The sequence below is a fragment of the Opisthocomus hoazin genome, chromosome 19 (assembly GCF_030867145.1).
Source record: "Opisthocomus hoazin isolate bOpiHoa1 chromosome 19, bOpiHoa1.hap1, whole genome shotgun sequence".
Taxonomy (NCBI): domain Eukaryota; kingdom Metazoa; phylum Chordata; class Aves; order Opisthocomiformes; family Opisthocomidae; genus Opisthocomus; species Opisthocomus hoazin.
In genome coordinates, this window is record NC_134432.1 from 11,630,044 (window position 1) to 11,654,584 (window position 24,541).

Genomic DNA, 24,541 nt, shown 5'->3' on the forward strand with positions numbered 1-24,541 from the left:
CTGCAAGAGAACTTATTTCCCTGCTGTTGAGAAATTTTTGACCAAACACAAGGGGAGACATGGAAATAAGACCTAGATGTCTTCAAGAGACAGTTTGTTTGAAATGATCTCCATAAAAAGAGCAAACTGTTGTGAGCATCACTGTTTTTTCTGTGTTAGCAGAACACTGATTTGCAGCTTTCAGTTGTTCAGCATACTTTATGCTTGGTGTTGGCCTCACAGTGGTTGCTTTTTTTTTCCATCTTTCCAGGACTGGTGGAAAGTTGAAGTTAATGACCGTCAGGGATTCGTACCAGCTGCCTATGTGAAAAAACTAGATCCTGCCCAGTCTGCATCCCGAGAGAATCTCCTGGAAGAGCAAGGCAGCATAGCATTGCGACAGGAGCAAATTGACAACCAGTAAGATCTAAGTGATGAGATATGACACCCATCCAGCGTTTGCTGCCTTGGCCTTTGCCTCACATATGCCAGAAGCTTAGGTTGATGCCTCTTACGCTAGGGAGTAACTAACTGGAGCAAAACGGGGCTCCTTTACCAGGGGCACTATATTGAGTTGTTTTATTCTCATTCTAGGTTTTTCTTGTTGCTTTTCCCATTTTTTAACTGTAAAACTCATGAAACTAGAGCTCAACTTGCTGTCTGAGTATTTTATGTGTTCTTTTGTTGTTCAACTTAACAACTTAAACTTGTTTGTGAGTTATCTGTCCTAAGCAGCTCTTGTATTTGTAGTTGTCACTTCTTAGTGTGTGATCTGTTTTGAAAAGCTTTCTTAAATTTGGTTACATAAAGTACAGTACCCTCCCTATATAGGGCTGCCTCTGGAGATGACCTCCTTGGGAGCTGTGACAACTTTGGTGCCAGCTCATTACTTTATCTGCTGAAATGTGGTGCCATTATTTGTTGCCATTACATGGGCTAAAATGTGTCCCCCTCCTTTTTTTTTTTTTCTCCTTTTAAAAGAGGAACATGCCATTGCAAATAGAGAAAACCGTGTGGCTGTGGCTGCTTGGCAATGACCTTCTAACACACATGGTAGCTGCAGATTAGTTTAAGCATGGGCTGTGGGTGATAGCTGTGAGCTACTGGCTCATCTTATCAAGCCACTTGGAAGCCAAAGCTGAAAGTTTTATGCATACTCCCATCTGTTTGTGCAGCTATGCTGTCATTCTACATGAGGATTTCTTCCCACTCAGTTGTTTTGAGTTGCCAGTTATTACAGTGACATACAAAAATTACTAGTTTTAGCTCTAGTATTTAAAAAAAAAAACCCACCCTCCTACACCACCACCCCATCACCCCCAAAAAAAGCTTGTACCAGTGAGAAAAAAAAATGCTGGAAGATTGTGATGCATTGTTCAGGATTTTAATAACGTGTAACTTTCTCTCTGGGTTTGCATGCTGCTTTTAAGAACTAGAACAGAGGTGCCATATTTTAGAGCCAAGGAGAGGGGACCACACTTCAGCTTACAATGACATGGCACAATGATCAGGAAATGAGGAGACCTTATAGAGAGAGTTCAACTGTACTGCTGAGGTTTCCTGATGTGAATTTTATTCCTGGTCTGATTTGCTTTGTTTGCTTCTGAATGACACCTAATTTTCTCCATTTAAATGTGAACTCTTAACCATCTCCTACCACAGACAACCCATGGAAGGAGCTGCTGCTTTCATTATTTTTGTTAATCTGACTAATTTTTTGCATGCATTTGCTGTGCTCCCTCTGTCTGTGCAGGACTCTCATAACTAAGGAAGTCGGCAGTGTATCTCTGCGTATGAAACAGGTCGAAGAACTGTGAGTAGGATTAGCCCTTTCTAAACCATGCTGTCTCCATACTGTCACTGTTCGTTCTCCCTTTGTTTGTTTCTTTCTTTGGCAAGGCTGCTCCAAAGAGACGTGAAGGAAGCAATGTCTGCCATGTGAATTATTTTAGTTTAGATGAGTGTCATGGTATGTGTTTGATGTGTTGTTTATAGCCAGCCAACTGCTTGTCTTGTTGGTCACCTGTGTGCTGCTAAACTGGTGGATGATGTTTTTTTCCATTATGCTTATATTGCTTACCAAATGAGGCTTTAGTGATACCTAGGCTGTTTTCTTTAAAAAGCATCTCTTGCATTTACTGAGGTGCAGGTAGAAATACTAGTTTCTTTATATAAATATATGTACAACATATATACCAATTGTTATGTCACGTATGAATGTCTTAGAGTTTGGGAAGAGTGGGGTTATCATAGTTTATCATGTAAAGTAACAATCATGCTGGGTAGTCAAAAAGCATTAGTTTATTTCTATAGGATGATTGGGTTTTATTATCACATTAACTTAATTTTCAAACTTGTGTTCGCGTCTCCTGGAAAAAACACCAAGTTTCCATTATGGTCTTGGAAGTTGCTGGGAGATCCAAAGCAATAGTGTTCATTGGCTGTGCCTGACTGTCTTTTTATAGAGAATATAATTTTTGAGGATCAAAAGTGAAAGTATTATGTTAATATCTGAAGTGTTGCAAAGCAACTTTGATGTGAAGTCTGCTTCTAAAGGGATTATGCCCCAGATCCTCTATGAGCTTCACAAGTATTTAATATCTAAAATTGTATGCTGCGGCAAACTTCTGCAGGCAGGGCAGGCTTCAAAACAGTGTTTTCCTGCATGCGGTGGCTCATTCAGGTCAGGGCAGAATGTTTCCATTCAAAACTAATAAGATAGATACTTGGTTCCTTTCTGTCCAGTCTTAAACCAGGATAGAGAGGAAACTACAAAGTCTCTGCTTCCATGGAAAGACTTAGAGTTGATTATCAGTTTGATGTATAGGCATTACAGCCCGGGGTATCAAGGATTTTCTTCAACAGACCTTGTCACCTCTGAGTTATTGGTTAGGAAAATGCAGCATCATTGAACTCTTGAAGTTGGGAGGTGTCACTGCTCAGTGTTTGTCTGTGCTCCAAGGTGGGAAATGAAAACATTGTAAGGCTGCCCTTTCCCCATTTAAGGCCCTGGCAGGTATCTCAGCAGCATCTTATGTGATGTAATAACATCAAAATGGATATCTTCATGGCTTAATAATGAGAATCAGTTGCTGCTGTTGATCACTGTAGTAGACCTATGTGCAATCTGATTCAGGATATTAAAAAAAAAAAAAAATCCAGATGCAGCTAGAATATCTCATCTTCAGGACAACTTAAAAATAGGGTACCAGGAAGAAGGAGCGGTAAGAGCATGGCTTTTCTGAATGCAGGTTGTTTAAAAACTGGCATTATGCATTGCTAAAGAGATCTGTAATTCGGTATTGACGACTTTAAAGCTTCCATTAGCTTTTTTCAGCAGTAGCTTGGGAAAGGCCTTGTTGTAGGATGGTCTGTGTATAGCTGGTTAGCAGGAATGAAACAGGAGACACCAGTTATCTTTCGAGGTTAGTTTGCCTCTTCAAACCAATTTAAACATTTTAGAAGTTTTACTTTGCATTTATTCTAATGTAAATGAGGAGTAATTTCACTGATGTTGGGAATTCCACAGATATAAAACCAGTGTCTGTGAAATGAGTTTCTTGTATTTCCCAGTTGATTATGGTTCTGTTATCAAAGAAATAACACCTTTTTGAAACATTCAGCGGATTTTGCACTAAATAATGGCTAGGTAAGACAATTAAAATCCAGTAGCCTCCCAGCTTTCGGATGTAATAATCCGATGGCAAACTTGATGTACTATAGAAGGAAAATGCTTCTCGGAAAGTGAGATCCTATGGAGTCGTTTGTGCACTGTAGTGCTGCTGTAGCTGAGGAGCCTACCTTGACCTAAGCTGTGATTTGGGTTTGTTTCGCCCGGTGAAGTACTGCATGTGGGAGATCTCATTTTGGTGTGCATATCCATGTAGAGAAGACATGTAGAATTTGCATTTACCTAGTTGTGTACAAGTAGATCATGCTGTAGAAGAACAGTGTGTAGACTGCAGGGATTTCCCACGTCTTTGGTGATACCAGTACTTGGTAAATTACTGTGACTCCACTCACTTCAGTCTGACTGCCTCCTGCTTTCCTTTTCTGCTTGTTCCAGATATCACTCGCTTCTCGAGCTGGGAGAAAAACGTAAAGGCATGCTAGAAAAAAGCTGCAAAAAATTTATGCTTTTCCGTGAAGCTAATGAGCTTCAACAGTGGATCAATGAGAAGGAAGCTGCACTCACAAATGAGGAAGTGGGTGCTGATCTGGAGCAGGTGGAGGTGCTACAGAAGAAATTTGATGATTTTCAGAAGGTATGTTGTAATGCTGTGTAATGCGTGTGTTAGTTTTGGCCTTTCCCTTCAGGCTTTCTGATCATATATCCGTGAGAATTTTTCATAGCTGAGCATAGTTGAGAAGGAAACATAGCTTTGATTGGAAATAAAAAGGTATACATGCATTTTGTTTTGTGTGGATAGAGAGAATTCCACATTCAAAAGTCTTCAGTTTGGTTAGTCTCCATGTTGCTACGTGCTTCCCCGCTCCCAGAGAGCTGAAACTCTCTTTCAACACATTCAAATATAGAATCTGTCGAGCTTTGGAGGAATTTAATTTTATGTAAAACATAACCTTCAGTTAAGCTGTTCCTCTTCCTTTTTGTTGAAAGGAAAGATGCATTTAAATTTCCATGTGTGGAGTTTTTCCCAAGATAAGAAAAATAATTACTTGCTTCAAAATGTTGGTAGGCTTTCAGTTTTATTTTTTTTTCTGCTAATGTTTGCCATACTAGTTCACTTTTTTTTTTCTTTGCATGAGGTGTGAAAGAATTGCTTGGCCAGATATATTTATTCTGTCCACTTTGGTAAGATACTGAGCACTGAAATGCAAAGGTGCCTGACCTTTTACATTGCAAAAGGCAGTAATTTGGTAGTTCCATGGATGTTACCATGTTTACAGCTTGAAAGTTGGTCAAAAAACAATTTGAGCCAACCTAGTATTGTAGGTGAGAAGATGATAGCAATTGCTGGATTTTAGTTCTTTTAAAATAAGGTAGTGGTTGAAATTGTGTCACCTATTAAAATTTAAATGCAAGTTCTCCCCTACTTTTTAACCAAGTTCCCTTTCTGCTTTATAGAAAGCTCTCTGTCAATCTGTTTGGCTGGAGGCATTTAAGTGTCAGAGTAAAATTACTTTTTAAGTTGGCCTTCTAGTCAATTCATGCAGTAACGTGGATGATAGCTTTTGATTTTCGTGTTGGTAATGCTCTATACCTGACAGTTTAAAAACTTACTCAGTTCCTGACTGTTAATGAACTTTGGGTATGGAAAACTGATAGGGCATTTCTGTCATCCATTGACACTTGGGGCTGGCAGCCGGCGTTTCTTGGCGTAGACTGGTATTCACTGGGAGCTGTAAGGGTCAAGTGTGCTGAATTCCTGCAGTTTACAAACTGTGTGCTTTTTGGCACCCTTGGTGTGCCAGCTTGTTCCACATGTTTTGCGTGTGTGAGTGTTAATGCTGTGATATTTTACTCTTCCATGCAGGATTTAAAAGCTAATGAGTCACGTCTGAAGGACATAAACAAGGTTGCGAATGACCTGGAGTCAGAAGGGTTAATGGCAGATGAAGTGCAAGCAGTACAGCAACAGGTCCGCTTTTTCTCTGACTTGTCTAATCCTCTTGAGAAGCAAAAGACTTTCTTTTGTTTTGTCTGTTGTCTTCTGGTTTGCGTGCCACTGCAAGATTCCAGGTGTTCATTTTTGCTCTCTGGTCTGGGAATACTCGTATTCTAACCAGAGATACTAAATGCCTGTTCTGTAGCGTGGCCATGAGAAGGGTACCCTTTGAATTAGTTCCTTTTAAATAGTGCTATAGGAAATTGCACCATCTAAAACTTTTTCATTTTTTTCAGGAATGGAAAGTCTTTAAAATAGTACTAAAAGTCACAGAGAGTCCATGCATTAGCTTTGCTTCCTATAAATTTGAAATTTCAGCCTTTATTTCTTTGCAGGAAAAATGGTTAGGAATGCTAGGGGGAAAGAGAAATAAAATAGAGCTCAGCTTACAGTGGAGGGGTTTTGTGGGTTTTCTGTTTTGTTTTTTTAGTAACATACTTAATTTTTTGGCCAGCATTTCACATACTTGTGCTAATTCTGTAAATAATTCTGTTGGGTGCCAACAGAGTGTTGAAGTAGCTTGTTTATTTTCTGAGCTCTAAGATGATGTGTGGCAGTAGATGGCTGAGTAGTCAAACTCCCATTTCTGCTATACATTAGGTTGTTCAAGCACTATTTGGCGTAATGACACACTGTTAGCCAATTTCTAGAAGAAGGATGGAAGCATCCTTCTGATATCTTCCCTTACTCAAAAACTGTAAAAATTTTCTTTCTGTTGGAAAATAACAAGTTGTTTTTGTTTCTCTTTTTCCCTCTGCAGGAAGTCTATGGTATGATGCCCAGGGTAAGTGTTAATTTCTGAGATAGTATGGCAATTATGACAGATTTGGGATGTGCAGGTAGAAGTTCAGCCATAACTGTAGTTCATTTCCATGAAGGAACTCTGTAATGACTTTGAATGGACATAAAAAGATTCTCTTGTCTTCGATCCTTTATTTTCCTGAGTGTTTTGCCCACATTAGAGATCAATGCAGAGCAAGATAACCCAAATTGACACAAATACTTGTAAAAAATTATTTACTCTGTTAAGGTTTGAACATGGAGAACTTTCAAAGATTTTTTTAGTATATTCTGGTAGTTTTAGATTTTGCTTCCTATTTAAAGCTGTGTTTTCCTATTTTCAAACAGGATGAAACTGATTCTAAGACAGCCTCTCCTTGGAAGGTAGGTGTCACTACTTAGTAGTACACAACCAGGAAGTAAAACAAAAACTGCAGCACATCATCTTTTTTAGACCATACACCTTCTCATATGCCCTTTTTTCTTTTTTTTTTTTTTTTTTTATACCCTCCTTTTTTTTTTTTAAAGACTGACAAAGTGGTTTTAACTGTGTCCTAGTCTTAGCAAGTGTTTGACTTGGTATTAATTTAGGGTTAGTGACTTTGCTTGTTTACTTCAACAAGCACTTTACAAAAATTTGTTGAGCATTCAGCAGAAATTCACCTTGATATACTTGCATACAGGTTCTCTCAATGTATAAAGATGTCATATAGGTTCTACTCTTTGTTATGAAAATAAAAGCCATCTAGGCAAAGTCAAGTGACTATGTCAGTTCTCTATTTCAGGTATGACTATAAGAAGTGAGATAAGTTTCCAACAGAATTGCTCTAGCCACAGAAATTGCTGACAGTCTGTTTTTACCTCTCTGCTGCAAAACTCTGTTTTGAGCTCCTATCGTAAGATTGATTCCAGTTTTTATACCGATGTTTTTGGGTATTATATGGCCACTAGATGTGAAATAGTCCCTGCTCACTTAGCATGAGTTCTTTTATTTTATGTAGCGAGCAGAAAGAAATGTTTTTATTCCTGAAAGTCAAAACCATTTATGTCAATATTCCCTTAGTAATGAATGCATTGTATGTGTATAGCAGTATCTTTGTCATCCATTGTTCATCTCTAGCTCGTTTTCTACAGTAGTTGGAAGCAGCCTTTCTCCATTCATTAGTGGCTTACAATGGAATAGCTGTTACCTGCTGATGCACAAAAATATCTTGAATATTTTTTACATTATACAGCATTGAGCTTTTCTCTATAATTATTTCATTCACGTGTTTCATGTCCTGCATCCACCCTCTTAGACTTAAAGCTGCTTGTACATCTTTTAAGCTGTGTGAATGTGGGGAAAACCAGATAAGCATGCAGTATTTTGATAGCGTTGTAGAAAATGCAGCCATGTCAACAAGAGTTGGTGATTTTTTTTTTTTTTTTTTGAGGTGAATCCTAACAGTCTTGTAGTAACCTAGCAAACTAAAAGTTCTTGTCTGTGCATATCTGCAAATGGATGAATTTTGCAAGTAATCCATCACTGTCAGAAAAGTAGATTGCACATTGGTGGCAATTGGTCATTATTTTTCTGATTAGCCTTCACCAATTTTGGTGATGTTCTAGAAGTACCTGAATTAACTGCGAAGCTGATTTTGCCAAAAACTCAGCCAAGAGTTAAACCATTTGGGTGATAATTTTTTTCAGTCTCCATGACTAGGAGTTTGGGGGGTTTTAAATTCATTTATTGAATAACAACTTTAAATTTTCTCTTTTCTGTCCTTTTTATGACTATTACTGGGGTTTTTTTAATTTACATTAACAAGATAGTACTCACTTGTAAATTTCTAACTGTCCTTAGTCTGATCTATAATACCTTAGGTATTGCAACTAATTATTCTTGGTTGCTTTTGTAATTTACGTGCATTGATTTTCTTATTCTTTGCTTCTTTCTTTCATCTTAAACAACAGTGTATTCAAAACACTGTTCAAAAGTATATAAAAATTAAAGAATTCAACATTTTTCATTGAAATCTTTAAAATCTAGGGTGTTTCGTCTTGCATTGTGTAGAGTTGTATTTTACAAAGTCTGTATTTTTGGCCTATGCCAAGTAATTAAGGATTTTTGAGGGAGTTTTCTGTCAGTTTGATTTTGGCTCTGATTGGTTAGAGTTGACTTTAATGCTACAAATTTTTTTTTCTGCATTTTCGTACAGTCTGCACGTTTGATGGTACACACAGTGGCAACCTTTACATCAATCAAGGTAATAATACAACTTTTTCTGAGCTGATGTAAAAGCTGAGAACATTTCTTACCCTCCCTTTCCATAGTCTCTTATTAGTGTTCATAAACCCTTCTGAATCAACTTATTGAAGGAAGTATTGATCTATACAGCGTTTGCTTCTCAGGTTACATCAATATCCTATTATATACATAAAATAATTTGGTTTTAAATCTCAGAAGAAACCCTTAAAATGATTTTATTTAACTAGGCTACTTGAATTTGTGCGTTCTTTTGGAAATGAGCAGAATGGAGTAACCTTTACCTCTAGTGAAAGGCCAGTCTTAACTTTTGATTTATCTTATTGACTGCTTGATGAAGTTTATATACTGCAAAAGAATGAAGCATAGCTATTTTAGGACATCTTCCAGCACTATTATCGGTAGGCTGAAATAAAGCCTGTAAGAATGGAGATGACAAAGGCGTTGTTGGCATATGTGCAAAAGGTGCAGATAAACATAGTGAACAAGATGTTACTGGTTACTAAAGTTTTTGGTTTGACATCATAAAGCCCCAGTGGGTCCAGCACGAGAGTTTCTTGTGTAAACAAAAATGCTGTAAAACTGTGGTCTGCAATATCCGGGGTGTTTTGTTTGTTTGTTTTACAGGAACTGAATGAACGCTGGAGATCTCTGCAGCAGTTAGCAGAGGAGCGAAGCCAGCTGTTGGGCAGTGCTCATGAAGTCCAGAGATTCCACAGGTGAGGTGTTTGTATCATATTTGGTCTTAATTCAGTAAAACGCTCTGTCCATAAGAGTTCTGAAACACAGTGGGACCTGTTCTAAACAAATCAACTTTCAAGTACCCAGCTTGTTCAGTGGAAGTTAGACCACCAGTGGTCCAACAAGAATTCCTTACATTCTTCCTAGACGATGAAAGACTTGTTAACATGAAAGCATGGAATTGCTGTGGGCTTGGGACATCTGGATTGCTGTCCCGTTTTGCCCAAGTCTGCTTGTGTCATCTTGGGATATAATTTAATAGAACCATTATCTACTTGAACTTCTCTGGAAATCAGCGACCTGCTAGGTAATAGATTTTAGTATGATCTCTATTTTAATTCTCTTTTTGCCTTCCCCTCACTCAAACCAGAGATGCTGATGAAACAAAAGAATGGATAGAGGAGAAGAATCAAGCACTAAATACAGACAACTATGGACATGACTTGGCCAGCGTGCAGGCTCTGCAGCGCAAACATGAAGGCTTTGAGAGAGACTTGGCAGCTCTTGGAGACAAGGTCAGATTGCGAGGAAGATGAAACCAAAAGCTTGCTTGGTTTCTATCTAGCAGAAATGATTGAACTACAGAAAAGAATCTTTTTGCCTTCATTGTGTTTATTTCCCTTTCTCTAATTCTAGGTGAATTCTCTTGGTGAAACTGCCCAGCGTCTGATCCAGTCACATCCAGAATCTGCTGAAGATCTCCAAGAAAAATGTACTGAGTTGAATCAGGCTTGGAATAGTCTGGGAAAACGTGCTGACCAGCGCAAGGAGAAGCTTGGAGATTCTCATGACTTGCAGCGTTTCCTCAGTGACTTCAGGTAGAGACGCTATCCCCCCCACCCTAATTCATCTGGAACAATATATGGCTTATTGTTCCGCAGGGATATTCCGGGGGGGGGTTTGAAAAGTGTTTTCCTTGTTCTGGCTTATTTCAGTTGAGAGAGGGAAGAATTCTCTATTAATGTGTGTTCACAGGGACCTTATGTCTTGGATCAATGGAATCCGGGGCCTGGTTTCCTCAGATGAGCTTGCAAAGGATGTGACTGGAGCTGAAGCTTTATTGGAAAGGCATCAGGTATGTGACAGAAAAGTGTGTATCATAAACATCAGCTAATGTTTCTTTCTTGACGCTTTCCATTTAGAGTTCCAGAAACAGATGAGTTCCAGCTCTGCCGTCTATTTATGTAGTAACACATCTCTGTACTTTGCAGGAACACCGCACTGAAATAGATGCAAGGGCTGGCACTTTCCAGGCATTTGAACAGTTTGGACAACAGCTTCTGGCTCGTGGACACTATGCCAGCCCAGAGATCAAGGAGAAACTGGATATTCTAGATCAAGAACGGACAGACCTAGAGAAGGCTTGGGTCCAGCGCAGAATGATGCTAGACCAGTGCCTAGAACTACAGGTACTGTGCTGCATTTTTAAAAAGAATAATTATTCCTCCTTTCTTAAGAAAGTTTATTGTTTCATAGTGATGAGCAGCGCTCTTGGTCTGTCTTTCTCATGCTTTGGAGTTTTTTCTCACTAGCTGTTTCATCGGGACTGTGAACAAGCTGAAAACTGGATGGCTGCCCGAGAGGCTTTCCTAAATACAGAAGATAAAGGCGACTCCTTAGACAGTGTGGAGGCACTCATCAAGAAGCATGAGGATTTTGATAAGGCAATCAATGTCCAGGTGAGGAGCATAGCTGAAGTAAGGGGAAAATAGTTTAGTTTTTCTTATGCAGATTATTAGCAAAAGAAGTTACTACCGTGTATGGCTGCTAAAGTTCAGTTCTAAATATTCAGCTGTTTAGATCTGCTGCACAAATTTAAAGCAGCTAATGCAGATAGGGATTTATTTTGATGCCTACAGACTGTAGGAGTAATGGCAAGTATTTGTGTAAATCTCTTACTGATTTGAATTTTTTTTTTACCACAGAAAAAGGTGCATTTTCAGTTTCTTGTAGCAGAAAGCTGCCTGCTTTTATTGAGAGATCATACTACTGTAGCTTAAAGTCCGAAAGATACTTTTTTCCTAAATGCCACAGGTGAAAGATGTTCTGAAGTTGAGCTGGCCAGTCCTGTAGAAGATAAACTTCCTTCGTAGAGTCACATTTACAATAATATGTATTTAAAGAAGGAAAAAAAGTTTTGTTCCATTCCAGACCCTGCTCATCACTTGACTCTAAGGAACCGCAGTTCTAATAATGGCTTCTGTTTTTAACAGGAAGAGAAAATCGCTGTCTTGCAATCTTTTGCCGACCAGTTGATCTCTGCTGATCATTATGCAAAAGGAGTCATCGCTAACAGACGCAATGAGGTTCTGGACAGGCAAGTATTGTGCTGCTGGATGGGATGCAGATACTGACTGAAAGCCAATGCTCTTTTGGCAACATTTTGTAACTGTTAAACGTGATGCTGTGTGTAGTCCTATTTTTTTCATTCAACATCTGTATTTAATTGCATACAGGTGGCTTCGTCTGAAATCTCAAATGATTGAAAAGAGATCAAAGCTCGGAGAATCTCAGACACTCCAGCAGTTCAGTCGTGATGTGGATGAAATAGAAGCTTGGATCAGTGAAAAGCTCCAAACTGCAAGCGATGAGTCATATAAGGATCCCACTAATATCCAGGTGAATATGATTCTCAGCTCAAAAATCAAAATATAATTTTTAACTTGGCGAAGCATGCTCTGGTTTGAAAAAATATGCTCAGGAATTCTTGTTCGCTGGTAACAGAATTATACACCATGTTGGACATGGTCTTCATTTAACAAGCAGAAAAGGGAAGTTACATTATGCATGAAAGGAGACCCAAAATAGAACTCGCTTGGTAATTACTCATGCATATAATTAATAGGATACATGGTATCTGCAGCAGCAAGTTTCCTGAAGAAACCCCCCAGCAGCTATTCTGTCTTTCTCCCAGCATCTAGATAATAAAATAAGGAAATGGAGTTCTTGGGTCTCATCTGTCTTATGTTCTAAAATGCCAAAGCTCATGTATTTTTCAGTATTAAGGAACAATTAATAAAAGTTACCTCTTATGTTTTAATACTGGTTTATGAAGTAGCATGAATGCACTGAACTACTTCTCTCGATCTGTTTTATAGCTTTCCAAACTGCTGGTAAGTAGTTTGGACTAGCCCTGCTATGTGAATTTGTTTGCTTCTTATAGCTTATGTGTGAGCACAAGGTCTGGTTGCAGTCTGTTGCTCCATCCATTGGTTCATGCAATCTCTTTATTTTCTGTTAGTTCTTGACCTACACCCAGGTGCAGCTATTGATCTTCATGTTATGGGTGTGGCTTTTTTGTTAATGCCTATTCAGCATCATTTATTTATGCATTCATTTTGCAGGTGTTCTGCATGATCTGTTTAGTTTGTGGTGCATTAGCGATGGAGTTTGGGGGTTTTTAGGAGTTAACCCATAGAAAAATGGGTTTCTATACTCATTTTCCAGAAATTTGGCTATTGGGCCAGTCACCATCCTGCCTGGATCTAGAGTGGTGATGATTTAACATGACATGTAATGCCAACTCCGTTAGCTTGCATTTGTAGAATCAAATGCTAAAGATGGAGGATTCAATGAAATGATAGACCTAGATGGCTTAGTTCTTGCAACAGTAGCATAGGAAGAACACTCCAGAAAAAGATGTGTACCAGATGGAAAGCTGACAGGACTTGTAAGAAGCCAAGAATTGGAGTAAAATGAGGATATATGGAAGGAGAAGACAGAACAAAGAAAGGGGAAGCTAACTAGAGTAAGATAGCAAAGAATTGGTGTCACTTTAGGCTGTGGTATGTTAATTTTTTTATTATTATTTAGTTGAAAAAATTAGAATTTTATATTAAACTGAAAAGGCTTGTCTGGAATGTGTTATCATGGTAATTATAGGGAGATATGCAATTGGCAGCTTTTTAATTGAATTTTACATGTTGGTAAATCTAGCTTTGAAGGATATGTTTTTATAATCTCAGCATTCAGGATTAACAGTTCCCAAAATAAAGCAGTTCATGCAGAATTTCTCATGCCAGCGCTATAGTATTTTCCATCTTTTATTTTTAATCTAACATTTCCGTTCATTCCATTCTCTCAGGGCATTGTATACCCATGTCCAATGTTACTAGCATTTCCAGTTAATACTTGTAAATTCTGTCTTGTCATTTTTGTGCTATTGTTACCTTCCTGGTGGGCGGATGGATCATGTATATATGAGAGAACTGCGTGCTTCCTCCCACACCAGGGCTCCTATTGTTCTCATGGTGCTCTCCACTCAGCAGAGAAATTTTTTAAACAAATAATTCACATTTATTTTTGTAGAGTTTATGGTTGTTAATTCACAGTTTTAGTATATAATGTGGTCATGTGTCACTGACTAATATCAAAACAGTGCCAAAACCACCTGCAGCAGTGATTTATCTTAATTACCTATAGATTAGGAAGGGAAATAAAAATTTGTCGTATTGCTATAGGAGTAGAAAGGATGATCTGCTGCGCTGCTGCGTAGGTTAGAATTGCTGCTTTTCAAAGGTGATGGCATTGAAAATGAGAAAGCTTTACTTGAGTAACAGCTAAGCTTAATGCAGGGAACGTTGCATGGGCATCTGTGAAATGCAGATGATGTTGCCCGAGTTGTGTGTCTCAGCTCCTGGACAGTTTTGCTGGGTCAAAGCTTGATGATTAGTCAGATTAATGAGAGTTAATGTTTGAGTGAGCAATAAGTATTCTTACTGAGAGAGGGAACTTCTTTAGATCAGGCTACATACAAACCTCGTTATGTATGTAGATAACTCTTGTGCTCTCCTCTTGGCCCATGAGAACAATTTAGGAGCCCTTTGTCCAGTCTCTAACAGTTTTGCTTTTGTCGTCTTCAGAGCAAACACCAGAAACACCAAGCCTTTGAAGCTGAGCTCCATGCCAATGCAGACCGGATCCGCGGAGTCATTGATATGGGGAACTCGCTGATTGAAAGAGGAGCATGTGCCGGCAGCGAGGATGCTGTGAAGGTAGATACAACAAGTCTTAGAAAACTTGCTTTAGTTTCTGCTTTGATGTGTGTTTGGATAATTGGGGAAGGAGAGCGTCCCTCAAAAACAAATCTTGTTTTATAGAAGCTTTTCTATTTCAACTACGCAGTAGAAATCTGGGTAATCGTTCTGCTCTGTTTTCAAGAATGAGAAGTTTTCCAGTCCTGTGATTGGGATGTAAAAGTTGAACTGAATTATAACTAGGCAGCGTGAAATAGTGACTGTGTAATGTGCATGTCTGGAATCAGCAGCCAAACTGGTACCCTTATTCTGGCTTTGAGTTTATCAGAACTTGTGTTTTTAGTTTGTAGCATTTATCTTTTCCATCTTACAACAGGCACGCCTGGCTGCCCTGGCAGACCAGTGGCAATTCCTGGTACAGAAATCGGCAGAGAAGAGTCAGAAACTGAAAGAAGCTAATAAGCAACAGAACTTCAATACTGGAATCAAGGACTTTGATTTCTGGCTTTCAGAGGTAACTGAGATTAGGATTCTTTACTTCCAGGACTTGTTTTTCTAATTTTTGATTCCCTTTGCTGATGTTAGATTTTGCGGAGCATAGTCCACCTTTGAGCAAATCTACATTTATTTTGGAAAAAATCTTTATTATGGCTAAAAATCTTGTGGATGTTTTTATGTTGTTATTTATAAACAATAAGGTGAGAAGCATATTTGCATAGAATATGTTAGGAATTAAAACATTGATGAGGCAAAGGTTTATCCACACTGTAGAAAACTGAGAACAGAATTAATTTCACAGTTTTGAAGACATAATTTCACAGGTTTTGTGAAAACACAAGTCATTCTCTATCCCCTTTTTCCTTTCCCACCCCCAGGTGGAGGCTTTGTTGGCATCTGAAGACTATGGGAAGGACTTGGCATCAGTTAACAACCTTCTGAAGAAACACCAGTTACTGGAAGCTGATATATCTGCTCATGAGGTATTGCTTTCTCTTTTAGTTTTGGAAGATAAATCGTCATAATCAGCAAATTCTACAGATAGCGCTTCAATACATGCTGCAGTCGCATACCTGTTGAAACGTGTTTTCTTAATAAAAGCTGTGACTCTGCACAGGAGTCAGATTATGATTTTTATACTGACACAACAAACGCAGAAATGGGATCCAAGCACTTCACACACTTTTTCGCCCATGCTTCCAGGATCGTCTGAAGGACCTGAACAGTCAGGCTGACAGTTTGATGACCAGCAGCGCTTTCGATACATCCCAAGTAAAGGATAAACGTGAGACCATTAATGGGCGCTTCCAGAGGATTAAGAGTATGGCAGCTGCCCGCCGTGCAAAGCTGAACGAGTCCCACCGTCTGCATCAGTTTTTCCGTGATATGGATGATGAGGAGTCCTGGATCAAGTGTGTATTTTGGAAGTTCTAGGCTCTGGCATGGGGGCATGTTCTTACTGCCAGCTTGCTAACAGCATTCATAGTCTGTAGCGTGGCTTTATAACCTGCCTTTTCCACAAGTATGGGTCTCTCAGAGAAATCACCTTTTTCCCCCACTCAAAGAAAACTATATTCAAAATGGCTTCAGAACTAATTTGGGTGTGGCTTCTTATCTACAGTTTTCTTTGTTCAAACCCCAAAAAGGAAAGCTCTGTGCTGGAAAAAGCAATGCTGTTTAGACCTGGACCAGATAACTGAAAATTGACTCTACTCTTTTGGGGAAAGCTCCTAGCAAAAATTCAGACTTTACAAACTTTACTTTTTCAGTTTGAAGTACTTTTTTTTTCTTTCTTTTTTTTTTTTTTTTTGTTCTAGCCAGTTGTAGTAATTAATCAAACTCTCTTTCCACATTGGTGTTAGTGTCTTGAGAGGAGGGAAAGAGGTGAGCCTGATGGAAATCACTCAAATTAGAGCACTTTTTTTGTCATGCTTGTAAAATAAAAAAAGTAAAATTTGACAACAGCAGGTAAACTTTACAGAAGGCATCTATCTCTTTAGATAGAAAACAGTACAGAGAAACTGTCCTTCAGAGAGAAATGATAGGCCCTCTGCTGCGTTCTTTCTCCCTGCCCATTACCCCTGAATGTGCTGACAGGAGCCAGCTGCTCCTGTTTGCTGATAACTCACACATACAGTTTTTTACATCTAAGATTTTTGTCCTTTGAAGAGCATTTCCTTATTTGCAGTGTCTGAGGTGTTTTTTTTTTTTTCTTTTGTTGGGTTTGACCTGTAGAAGTAACTTTCAAATTTTATCTTTCTCTTGAATTTAGAGAGAAGAAACTGTTGGTTAGCTCAGAGGACTATGGCAGAGACCTAACTGGTGTGCAGAACCTTAGAAAAAAACACAAGCGCTTAGAAGCAGAATTAGCTGCCCATGAACCTGCTATCCAGGTAAACATCTCTCTCCTTGATGACAGATTTCTCTGTAAATAACATCTTGCTTGTTTGTGGCAAATAGAAAAGCCAGTAATAGGTTTGTTGGAATCCAGATAGAGTGCACAAGAGGGAGCAGGTGATGTTCCATTAACTGTGTGTTTCTCTGCTTCACAGGGTGTTCTAGACACTGGTAAGAAGCTTTCAGATGACAACACAATTGGAAAGGAGGAGATACAGCAGAGACTGGCACAGTTTGTGGATCATTGGAAAGAGTTAAAACAATTGGCAACTGCTAGGTGTGTGAGCCATGTTTTTGTAAAATTCAGTGTTAATTAAAACAGTTACGGGGACTCGTAATAACCAGATTTACTGAAATTCGGGGTCTAGGGTATGGGTCCTTAGTTGGTAACATGATGTAATAGCACATATCACTCATGACAGACTCCAAGAGACTACTGAAAAGAGTTTTAGTGATAATGTCCCTTAGTAGGAACATGAGTCTTTTTTTGAGCTATGCTGTGTTTAGCCTTTACTTGCACCAGTTGGAAAACATAAAGTTAACTGGCTTTAATCCACTGCCAGGATGTTTTTGTGGATAGAAGCTGTTGGGAGAAGATTACTCATTTTAGTCCTTCAGTAGTGGCTGGCTTTGTGGCCAAGTGAATTTCTAGCGCTGTAGGTACCGCAGTCTGTGGCTGGAGAAGTGAAGTGTGAATGATTGTGTGTTTGAGGCTCAGTCTCTGTGCATTCTTAGGTTTGCTGCTGCTGTAATTTGGTTTTACATCTTAGAACTAAAAGCCATAAAGCAACACTGTTGCTAATTTTACCTTTCTTTTCCCATACAGGGGTCAGCGTCTAGAGGAGTCACTGGAGTACCAGCAGTTTGTAGCAAATGTTGAGGAAGAAGAAGCCTGGATCAACGAGAAAATGACATTGGTAGCCAGCGAGGATTATGGGGACACACTTGCTGCTATCCAGGTATGGACAAAGTTGTCAGCTCTTTGTTGTTCTTATTGCATTATTGTTGGTTAGAACTTAACGAACCTTTTCCTTAACTGTATTTCCAATTTAGAGGCTATTGTTCGTTCCTTTTGAAGGCCTACATAGTAAAAAACATGAATTCATTTTATAAAAGCATCCCAAATATGTTGCTTCCTGTAGAAGGGGCTTGCAGTTTGGTGTAGCTTTGCATCTCTTGAACTCTGACTGGCAGTCCTAATTAATTCAGATGGCTGAAATTATATTGGAAGTCAATATCGGTCTCCTTTTGTCCACAGAAAAAAGCAAGTTATGCTAACCAGCTAATAGCTGTTGTCAGAAAGTTTATGATAGCTGATTTACAACAATAAATTATTTTCTTGTTTATATATTTTTAATAAGTAGTGAGAAACTATTTTAGCAAGTGACTGTCTCTCGTATTTGCAGGGCTTGCTGAAGAAGCATGAGGCTTTTGAGACTGATTTTACTGTCCACAAAGACAGAGTGAACGATGTTTGTGCAAACGGAGAGGATCTCATTAAAAAGGTAAGCATAAACTGGTAAAGAAAAACCTTTGAAGGCTACCCAGGCCATTTTCATGTCCAAGTAGACTTACTCTTCTCTGAGGGCTGATTTCTCAACTCTTTGAAAAGAGCTCTTACTCATTTTTTTGTGGCTAAATAAGGTGTTGGTGTTAACTGCCTCCAAAGCTATTTCTTGGACAAAATCAGTTGAAGCCCTTGCTCAGTCACCAACTTACTGGGTGCCTGGGAAGAGCTTAAGATCATATGGTGTGCGTTGTTTTTTCTCCTGTCATGTAGAACAATCACCACGTGGAGAACATTACTGCCAAGATGAAGGGCCTCAGAGGCAAGGTGTCAGATCTGGAGAAAGCAGCGGCTCAGAGGAAAGCCAAACTGGATGAGAACTCTGCCTTCCTCCAGTTCAACTGGAAAGCAGATGTAGTGGAGTCATGGATAGGTATGTTCTATACTGGGGCCCTGTATCCTGTCACAAAGAAATTTGAAATGCTCTTTCATTTTGGAAGATCTCAAATACCTTCGTGCTTGCTGTTGCAATGAGCAGACCTAAAGCTAAAGTAATCAGCAGTGCTGTACCTGATTCGTGCTTTTGAGGTGACCTGATTTGGAATAAAGGGAGTGTTTGCGAGAGACACATTGACATTTTTACTAAACTTTTTTCCTTGTCCAGGTGAGAAGGAAAACAGTCTGAAGACAGATGATTATGGGCGTGACCTCTCTTCTGTGCAAACACTACTCACCAAACAGGTCAGTGCTAATGCTGCTTCTACCCATAAGTGATGAGAGAACAGGTGAAGTCTTCCACAATGCACGAGGATCTGGTATTTATGTTTGAAATAGATTCAGGATATCAGAATGGTTAAATAAAAATATAATCTAAAATACTTTGTTCCTTTTAACGCTTCAGGAAACTTTTGATGCTGGACTGCAGGCTTTCCAGCAGGAGGGAATTGCAAACATCACTGCTCTGAAAGACCAGCTCCTAGCAGCCAAACATATCCAGTCAAAGGCCATTGAGGCTCGGCATGCATCCTTGATGAAACGCTGGAATCAGCTTCTTGCTAATTCTGCTGCCAGGAAAAAGAAACTCTTGGAGGCTCAGGAGCATTTCAGAAAGGTGAGTGCCCAAACCATGGGGCTACAAGAATCTAATTGTTCTCTTCAGGGGGAAAAAACCATACACCACTTGTAACTTCTGTAGCTTTTTTATTTGCAGCTAATGATTATGGAGGTCCTGGAGACTTAGTGTAAGAATTTTTTAGATGCTTGCAAGGAATAAGTACTGAAGGCAAACTCACTGATGCATGTTAATTCTAGATCAACTCATATGGAATATGTGCATTGCGGCATAACTGAACTGAACAACTGGATCGTTTTCTCTTTTCAAGGTTGAGGATCTGTTCCTGACTTTTGCAAAGAAGGCGTCTGCCTTCAACAGTTGGTTTGAGAATGCTGAAGAGGACCTGACAGATCCTGTGCGCTGTAACTCGCTGGAAGAAATCAAAGCACTGCGAGAAGCCCATGATGCTTTCCGTTCTTCACTTAGTTCTGCCCAAGCTGACTTCAACCAGCTGGCAGAGCTCGATCGCCAGATCAAGAGCTTCCGTGTAGCCTCCAACCCATACACTTGGTTTACTATGGAGGCTCTTGAAGAAACCTGGAGGAATCTGCAGAAAATTATCAAGGCAAGTCGGAGAGAGACTCTTCATAGTTTACGACCTTTCAAGTCTTCCCTGGAAGTTCACAGAATCATAGAATGGTAGGGGTTGGAAGGGACCTCTGTGGGTCATCTAGTCCAATCCTCCTGCCGAAGCACGGTCACCTAGAGCAGGCTACGCAGGACCTTGTCCGGGGCGGGTCTTGGATATCTCCAGAGAAGGAGACTCCACAACCTCCCTGGGCAGCCTGTTCTAGTGCTCCGTCACCCTCAGAGGGAAGAAGTTCTTCCTCATGTTCAGACGGAACTTCCTGTGCTTCAGTTTGTGCCCGTTGCCCCTTGTCCTGTCGCTGGGCACCACTGAACAGAGTCTAGCCCCGTCCTCCTGACACCCACCCTGAAGATATTTGTAGGCATTTCTAAGGTCCCCTCTCAGCCTTCTCTTCTCCAGGCTGAACAAGCCCAGCTCCCTCAGCCTCTCCTCGTAGCAGAGATGCTCCAGTCCCCTCATCATCCTCGTAGCCCTCCGCTGGACTCTCTCCAGTAGCTCCTCATCTTTCTTGAACTGGGGAGCCCAGAACTGGACACAGCACTGCAGATGGGGCCTCACGAGGGCAATGCAGAGGGGAAGGAGGACCTCCCTCGACCTACTGGCCACACTCCTCCTAATGCATCCCATTAGGATGTTGTCCTCCAAGATAATTAGTACAAGAGTTTGTCACTACTACAGATGGAAATATCCCAAAATTTGGGAGCAAAGAAAAAATTCATTAGCTATAAACTTGTGCTATTGTCAGTTGTTTTCATCGTCTTCTGTCTGCAGTCTTTCCAAAGACAAAGCACATGTCCATGGCTTCCTAACTGTAAAACGTTTAACGCCCATGCCATGCACTGAAGTAACTGCTGGTTCAATTCCAGTTCTCAAGACTTCAGCAGGAATATTCTGTATTGTCATCTTAGATGAGTTTGTCTAGATAGCAAGGACACTCTTTGAGCACTCAGTCTTGTTTTGAGCTTCAGAACTGTGCTGGTGTGCAGCTCTTAGTTTTTGCTTTTAATTACAGGCTGAGGGCAATCACGTTATTTCTCTGTTTGAAATTATTTTTGTGTATTTCTCAGGAACGTGAATTGGAGCTGCAGAAGGAACAGCGAAGGCAGGAAGAAAATGACAAGTTGCGCCAGGAATTTGCTCAGCATGCTAATGCTTTCCATCAGTGGATTCAGGAGACCAGGTATAGTTTGTCTTCCCAGGGGCTGCCCTTAGAGAATTCCTCAGCTCATGTTTGTATCCATCCCACATCTCTCTGGTCTGTCAAAGCTGTAAATATCTCCTGCTGAAAAACAGCTGTTCAGGACTTGTTTCCTGCAGTTGGGATTTGAGGGAGGCCCCATTAGCCACAGGGAAGTGAAAAGCCCTGAAACACCAGACTTTAAAAGTGTTTCTGCTTCTGAATTTGTTTTCCTGCAGTAATTCCAGTTATCCAGAACTTCACTCTTCTCCAGTTATTCCTGAACTGGTCTGCAGTACAGCCAGGGGGATGGGGAACAGATAGCTGGAAGCAGACTGTGTGATGTGGCAGTGGCATTTCTGTTAACGCTCCTTTTGTATTGAATAGTATGTGAGAAATCGCACTAGAATTTCCATAGAGAAAGAAGCTGTGAAAAAAGCTGAACACTACTTTGTAATCACTTTCCTGGGGTGCTGTCCAATAACATCCTTGCCTAGGGAGAGGGAGTAAAGATTTAATAACTGCGTTAGAAATAAATAAATCTCGAGGTCAAAAATTGCATGAACTGAAGAGCGTGTTTCTAGAGAAGAGGTAACCGTGCTCAGACGGTGCTGTTAGCCAGTTCTGACGCACTCGGGTTGCGGTTCAGAGGAGGTGAGTTCTGTTTTCGTGTAATCCTGTGGTTTTCTGTCTCTGTGTGTTTACAAATGGTTCTGTATGTGTCTTCATTGAATAATGAAATATAAATACAATTTTTAACTTTTTGATGTTTGCTTCCCACCCAAATCTCTGTCCCTCTCTTACTGTCTTGTCTCTGTCCTGCTGCCTGATGTTTGGATCTTCACATTCTACAGGACTTACCTGCTAGATGGGTTAGTATTGAATTTTATATCTTTAAAAATTTGGTGATGTGTTCTGTTCTGTCTGTGTGTTTTCTTCTGCCATTACATTGCTTGTGAAAGCTGTGCTGAAACCCCTTTTATTTGAAAAGAGCGATCTGTGGCTGAGGTGCATGGACACAGGACTCAAGATTTTTGGAGCAGATTAAGTAGAAACCAGTAGAAACATAATGATTTCCTAGTCAAAAGCAAAAATTATTAATGGGTAGCCACTGGCATACCATGGAAGCCCTAACTTGTGTTCGTGCTTTCTCTGAGGGCTCTCGATCTGATGAGATGTGAGAGAACATGGAATAGTCGGCCTTTGGAAAGCAGCTGGCATTCCCAGTTTTCCAGCATTGAGACTTATTTAGTGAAGTAAACTTTTCCATTGTATCTGTTCTCAAAGGTCCAAAGTATTGACCGTTTTTGGTAAGAAGAAGGGAAGATTCCTATGAAGAGGCTTTACTGAAATTCTGTATCTTAAAACTCTGTAGTATGCAAATATGAGCTGCCCGTTTTTTAAGCTGCTGCATAACCATGCCCCACCGATGATGTTCTTGATAGCAGAAAACAAAACCTTCCAACACGAACCCACGAACTTGGGTAGGCTTCCAGGCAGTTTGATGCCCCCTTTGCGTCTGTGGGAATAGTTCCTGATGAAGAGGTGTGCTGGGCACTTCTCAGGAAGTTGGAAGGAAATAATGAGATCTTTATATGTCTTTAGACTGCCAAACTCTGAGAGTGTGTCTGCCCATTTAAATTTCTTCGGTATTAAAAATCTGCGGCACAATAGAAGCTTTGTAATAAGCCATAACGTAAAACGCTACCAAATAGCGTGTGGGCCTGGTGCGGAGGGCTGTGTCAGCCCTGCGTGAAGTGCTGGAGAGGAGGCAGGGGCCTTTCTCGTCATGAGAAAAGGCTTTTCATAATAAAAGGGTGGAATCTTTGCAGATAACTGTGCTTCTTATTTGCTCTGTAATGATCACGGTCTCTTGTGTTCTGCTGTTTCTGCCAGATAAAAAGAATTTGCCCCGTTTTTGTTGTGTGGTTTCATGGAACTGAGCAGATTTTCCTGGAATGGCTGCTGAATTCTCTGCTGCTTTGTAAAGTAGTGCTGTAGATCGAGCGAACAGAAAGAAGCCATTTACTAAAAGACGTAGGGTCAGAGTTTGAGATCACCATGCCAAGCTCTTTTGTTGAACAAATTGCCAGAAGGCTGCTGATACACCAGGCAGCGTTTGTCCTTAATTCTGCGTGAACAGATTAAAAATGCAGATGTAGCTCAAAGAGGCATTGGCTGTGCTTCGCCTTCCTTGGCCAGAGGGAAGGCAGAGCTTCAGGGAAGTTTCGATACAAGAGTTGCCATGCGTACACCTTGCTTTTTGGTGTGCTGTGGCCGCTTGTGTGCACCCGGCGCTGCCTGGAGGAGGCTTTCTTTGGGGAGGGGAGAAAGAAGAATTTGGAGTTTAGGAAGAAGAATGCATTTAAAGAGTATCTGTAGATGAGTTAACTGCAAGACTTCAATCGTCTCTTAGTGAGACTCACTTTTTTGTGACTTACACAAAAATAATAACGATTATCACTAGTCACACAAAATTTTCAAATGCTGGTTGCACATGCACAGAAGTAATAGTAGTTATTTTTGTGTACGTGCAACCAGCATTTGCCTAATTTCATCAAGTACTTGTGTTTGCTGCAAGGCGGTGCTGGCTTGGAGTGTGGCTCCTCTGCAGTGGCTGTGTTTGGGTGTGTTCTTTCCTCTGTTCTTTCGTTCTTCCTTTTTGGAACTTACTTGGTTTCTTTTCTTTGACTAGCATAGCCTATCGTCGTGTCATTCGTGTCTATCAGTATGAAGTTGGGGATGATCTATCTGGAAGGTTTTTTCCTCTTATTTTCTTACCTCACTTTGGTTTTCAAATGCACTCTTTAATTCCAAGGCTGCTTTCCTTCCGACTAACTCTCACGCCTTAGAGATGCTTGGAGGTTTGTTTCCCTGTTGACTCTTTCCACAGTTGCTTCCCAGCCTCCTGCTCAGGGTTCTGGGCGTGTGCTTCGTCTCTTTAGACGTGCACTGAGTCTGAGCCTGAACCCTGGGGTGAGAACCACCCAGGTCTTGGGTGCGTTTTCTTCGTTACGGAGTGATTCAGCGCCTGAAATCCCCTTCTCAGGAAGCTCAAAAGCCATGTAGGAGGATAGGTTTTGGTGAGGAGGAAAACCTGGGTTTAGTGACTTCAATACCAGTGACTTAAGTTTTAGGAATTTAAATACCAGCGAGTCAGAGGAGAGGCCAGCCCCAGACCTGCTGCACAGCACCCAGACCCGCTGGCCACGCACGGGTTGTTCAGTACGAATGCCCGCTGTGCACATTGCACGGACAGAGATTGTTAAACACTGCTGCTCAAAGCTTGCTTAGGGTCTTGGGGAGAAAGGCAGCATCCAGAGGCTTCCTGTAGCTAGTCCGGATGAAGCAGATCGTGGAGACCATGGCCACAGTGGTGGTCTGGGGGCTGCGGAGCGCCTAGAAGCTCAGC

The 24,541-nt window shown here is 40.4% G+C and overlaps 1 protein-coding gene across 9 annotated transcripts in view; it reads left to right on the forward strand.

The window, feature by feature from the left end:
* SPTAN1 (spectrin alpha, non-erythrocytic 1) overlaps window positions 1-24,541 on the forward strand; it is a 53,122-nt gene that overhangs the window by 24,630 nt on the left and 3,951 nt on the right. For 2 of the 9 annotated variants that reach the window (XM_075439062.1, XM_075439059.1), the window contains exons 22-52: window positions 251-399; window positions 1,733-1,792; window positions 4,046-4,244; window positions 5,475-5,579; window positions 6,367-6,390; window positions 6,735-6,770; window positions 8,585-8,632; window positions 9,259-9,350; window positions 9,743-9,887; window positions 10,009-10,190; window positions 10,348-10,447; window positions 10,584-10,781; window positions 10,905-11,051; window positions 11,586-11,689; window positions 11,829-11,991; window positions 12,471-12,485; window positions 14,235-14,366; window positions 14,725-14,862; window positions 15,224-15,328; window positions 15,549-15,757; window positions 16,618-16,738; window positions 16,898-17,019; window positions 17,569-17,701; window positions 18,149-18,247; window positions 18,523-18,682; window positions 18,914-18,990; window positions 19,151-19,360; window positions 19,632-19,928; window positions 21,020-21,132; window positions 21,984-22,001; window positions 23,825-23,887. In XM_075439062.1, coding sequence (XP_075295177.1) covers window positions 251-399; window positions 1,733-1,792; window positions 4,046-4,244; window positions 5,475-5,579; window positions 6,367-6,390; window positions 6,735-6,770; window positions 8,585-8,632; window positions 9,259-9,350; window positions 9,743-9,887; window positions 10,009-10,190; window positions 10,348-10,447; window positions 10,584-10,781; window positions 10,905-11,051; window positions 11,586-11,689; window positions 11,829-11,991; window positions 12,471-12,485; window positions 14,235-14,366; window positions 14,725-14,862; window positions 15,224-15,328; window positions 15,549-15,757; window positions 16,618-16,738; window positions 16,898-17,019; window positions 17,569-17,701; window positions 18,149-18,247; window positions 18,523-18,682; window positions 18,914-18,990; window positions 19,151-19,360; window positions 19,632-19,928; window positions 21,020-21,132; window positions 21,984-22,001; window positions 23,825-23,887 — 3,764 coding nt within the window. The remainder of the gene's footprint in view (window positions 1-250; window positions 400-1,732; window positions 1,793-4,045; window positions 4,245-5,474; window positions 5,580-6,366; window positions 6,391-6,734; window positions 6,771-8,584; window positions 8,633-9,258; window positions 9,351-9,742; window positions 9,888-10,008; window positions 10,191-10,347; window positions 10,448-10,583; window positions 10,782-10,904; window positions 11,052-11,585; window positions 11,690-11,828; window positions 11,992-12,470; window positions 12,486-14,234; window positions 14,367-14,724; window positions 14,863-15,223; window positions 15,329-15,548; window positions 15,758-16,617; window positions 16,739-16,897; window positions 17,020-17,568; window positions 17,702-18,148; window positions 18,248-18,522; window positions 18,683-18,913; window positions 18,991-19,150; window positions 19,361-19,631; window positions 19,929-21,019; window positions 21,133-21,983; window positions 22,002-23,824; window positions 23,888-24,541) is intronic. The other 7 variants (XM_075439064.1, XM_075439060.1, XM_075439063.1 and 4 more) reach the window with 7 other exon arrangements.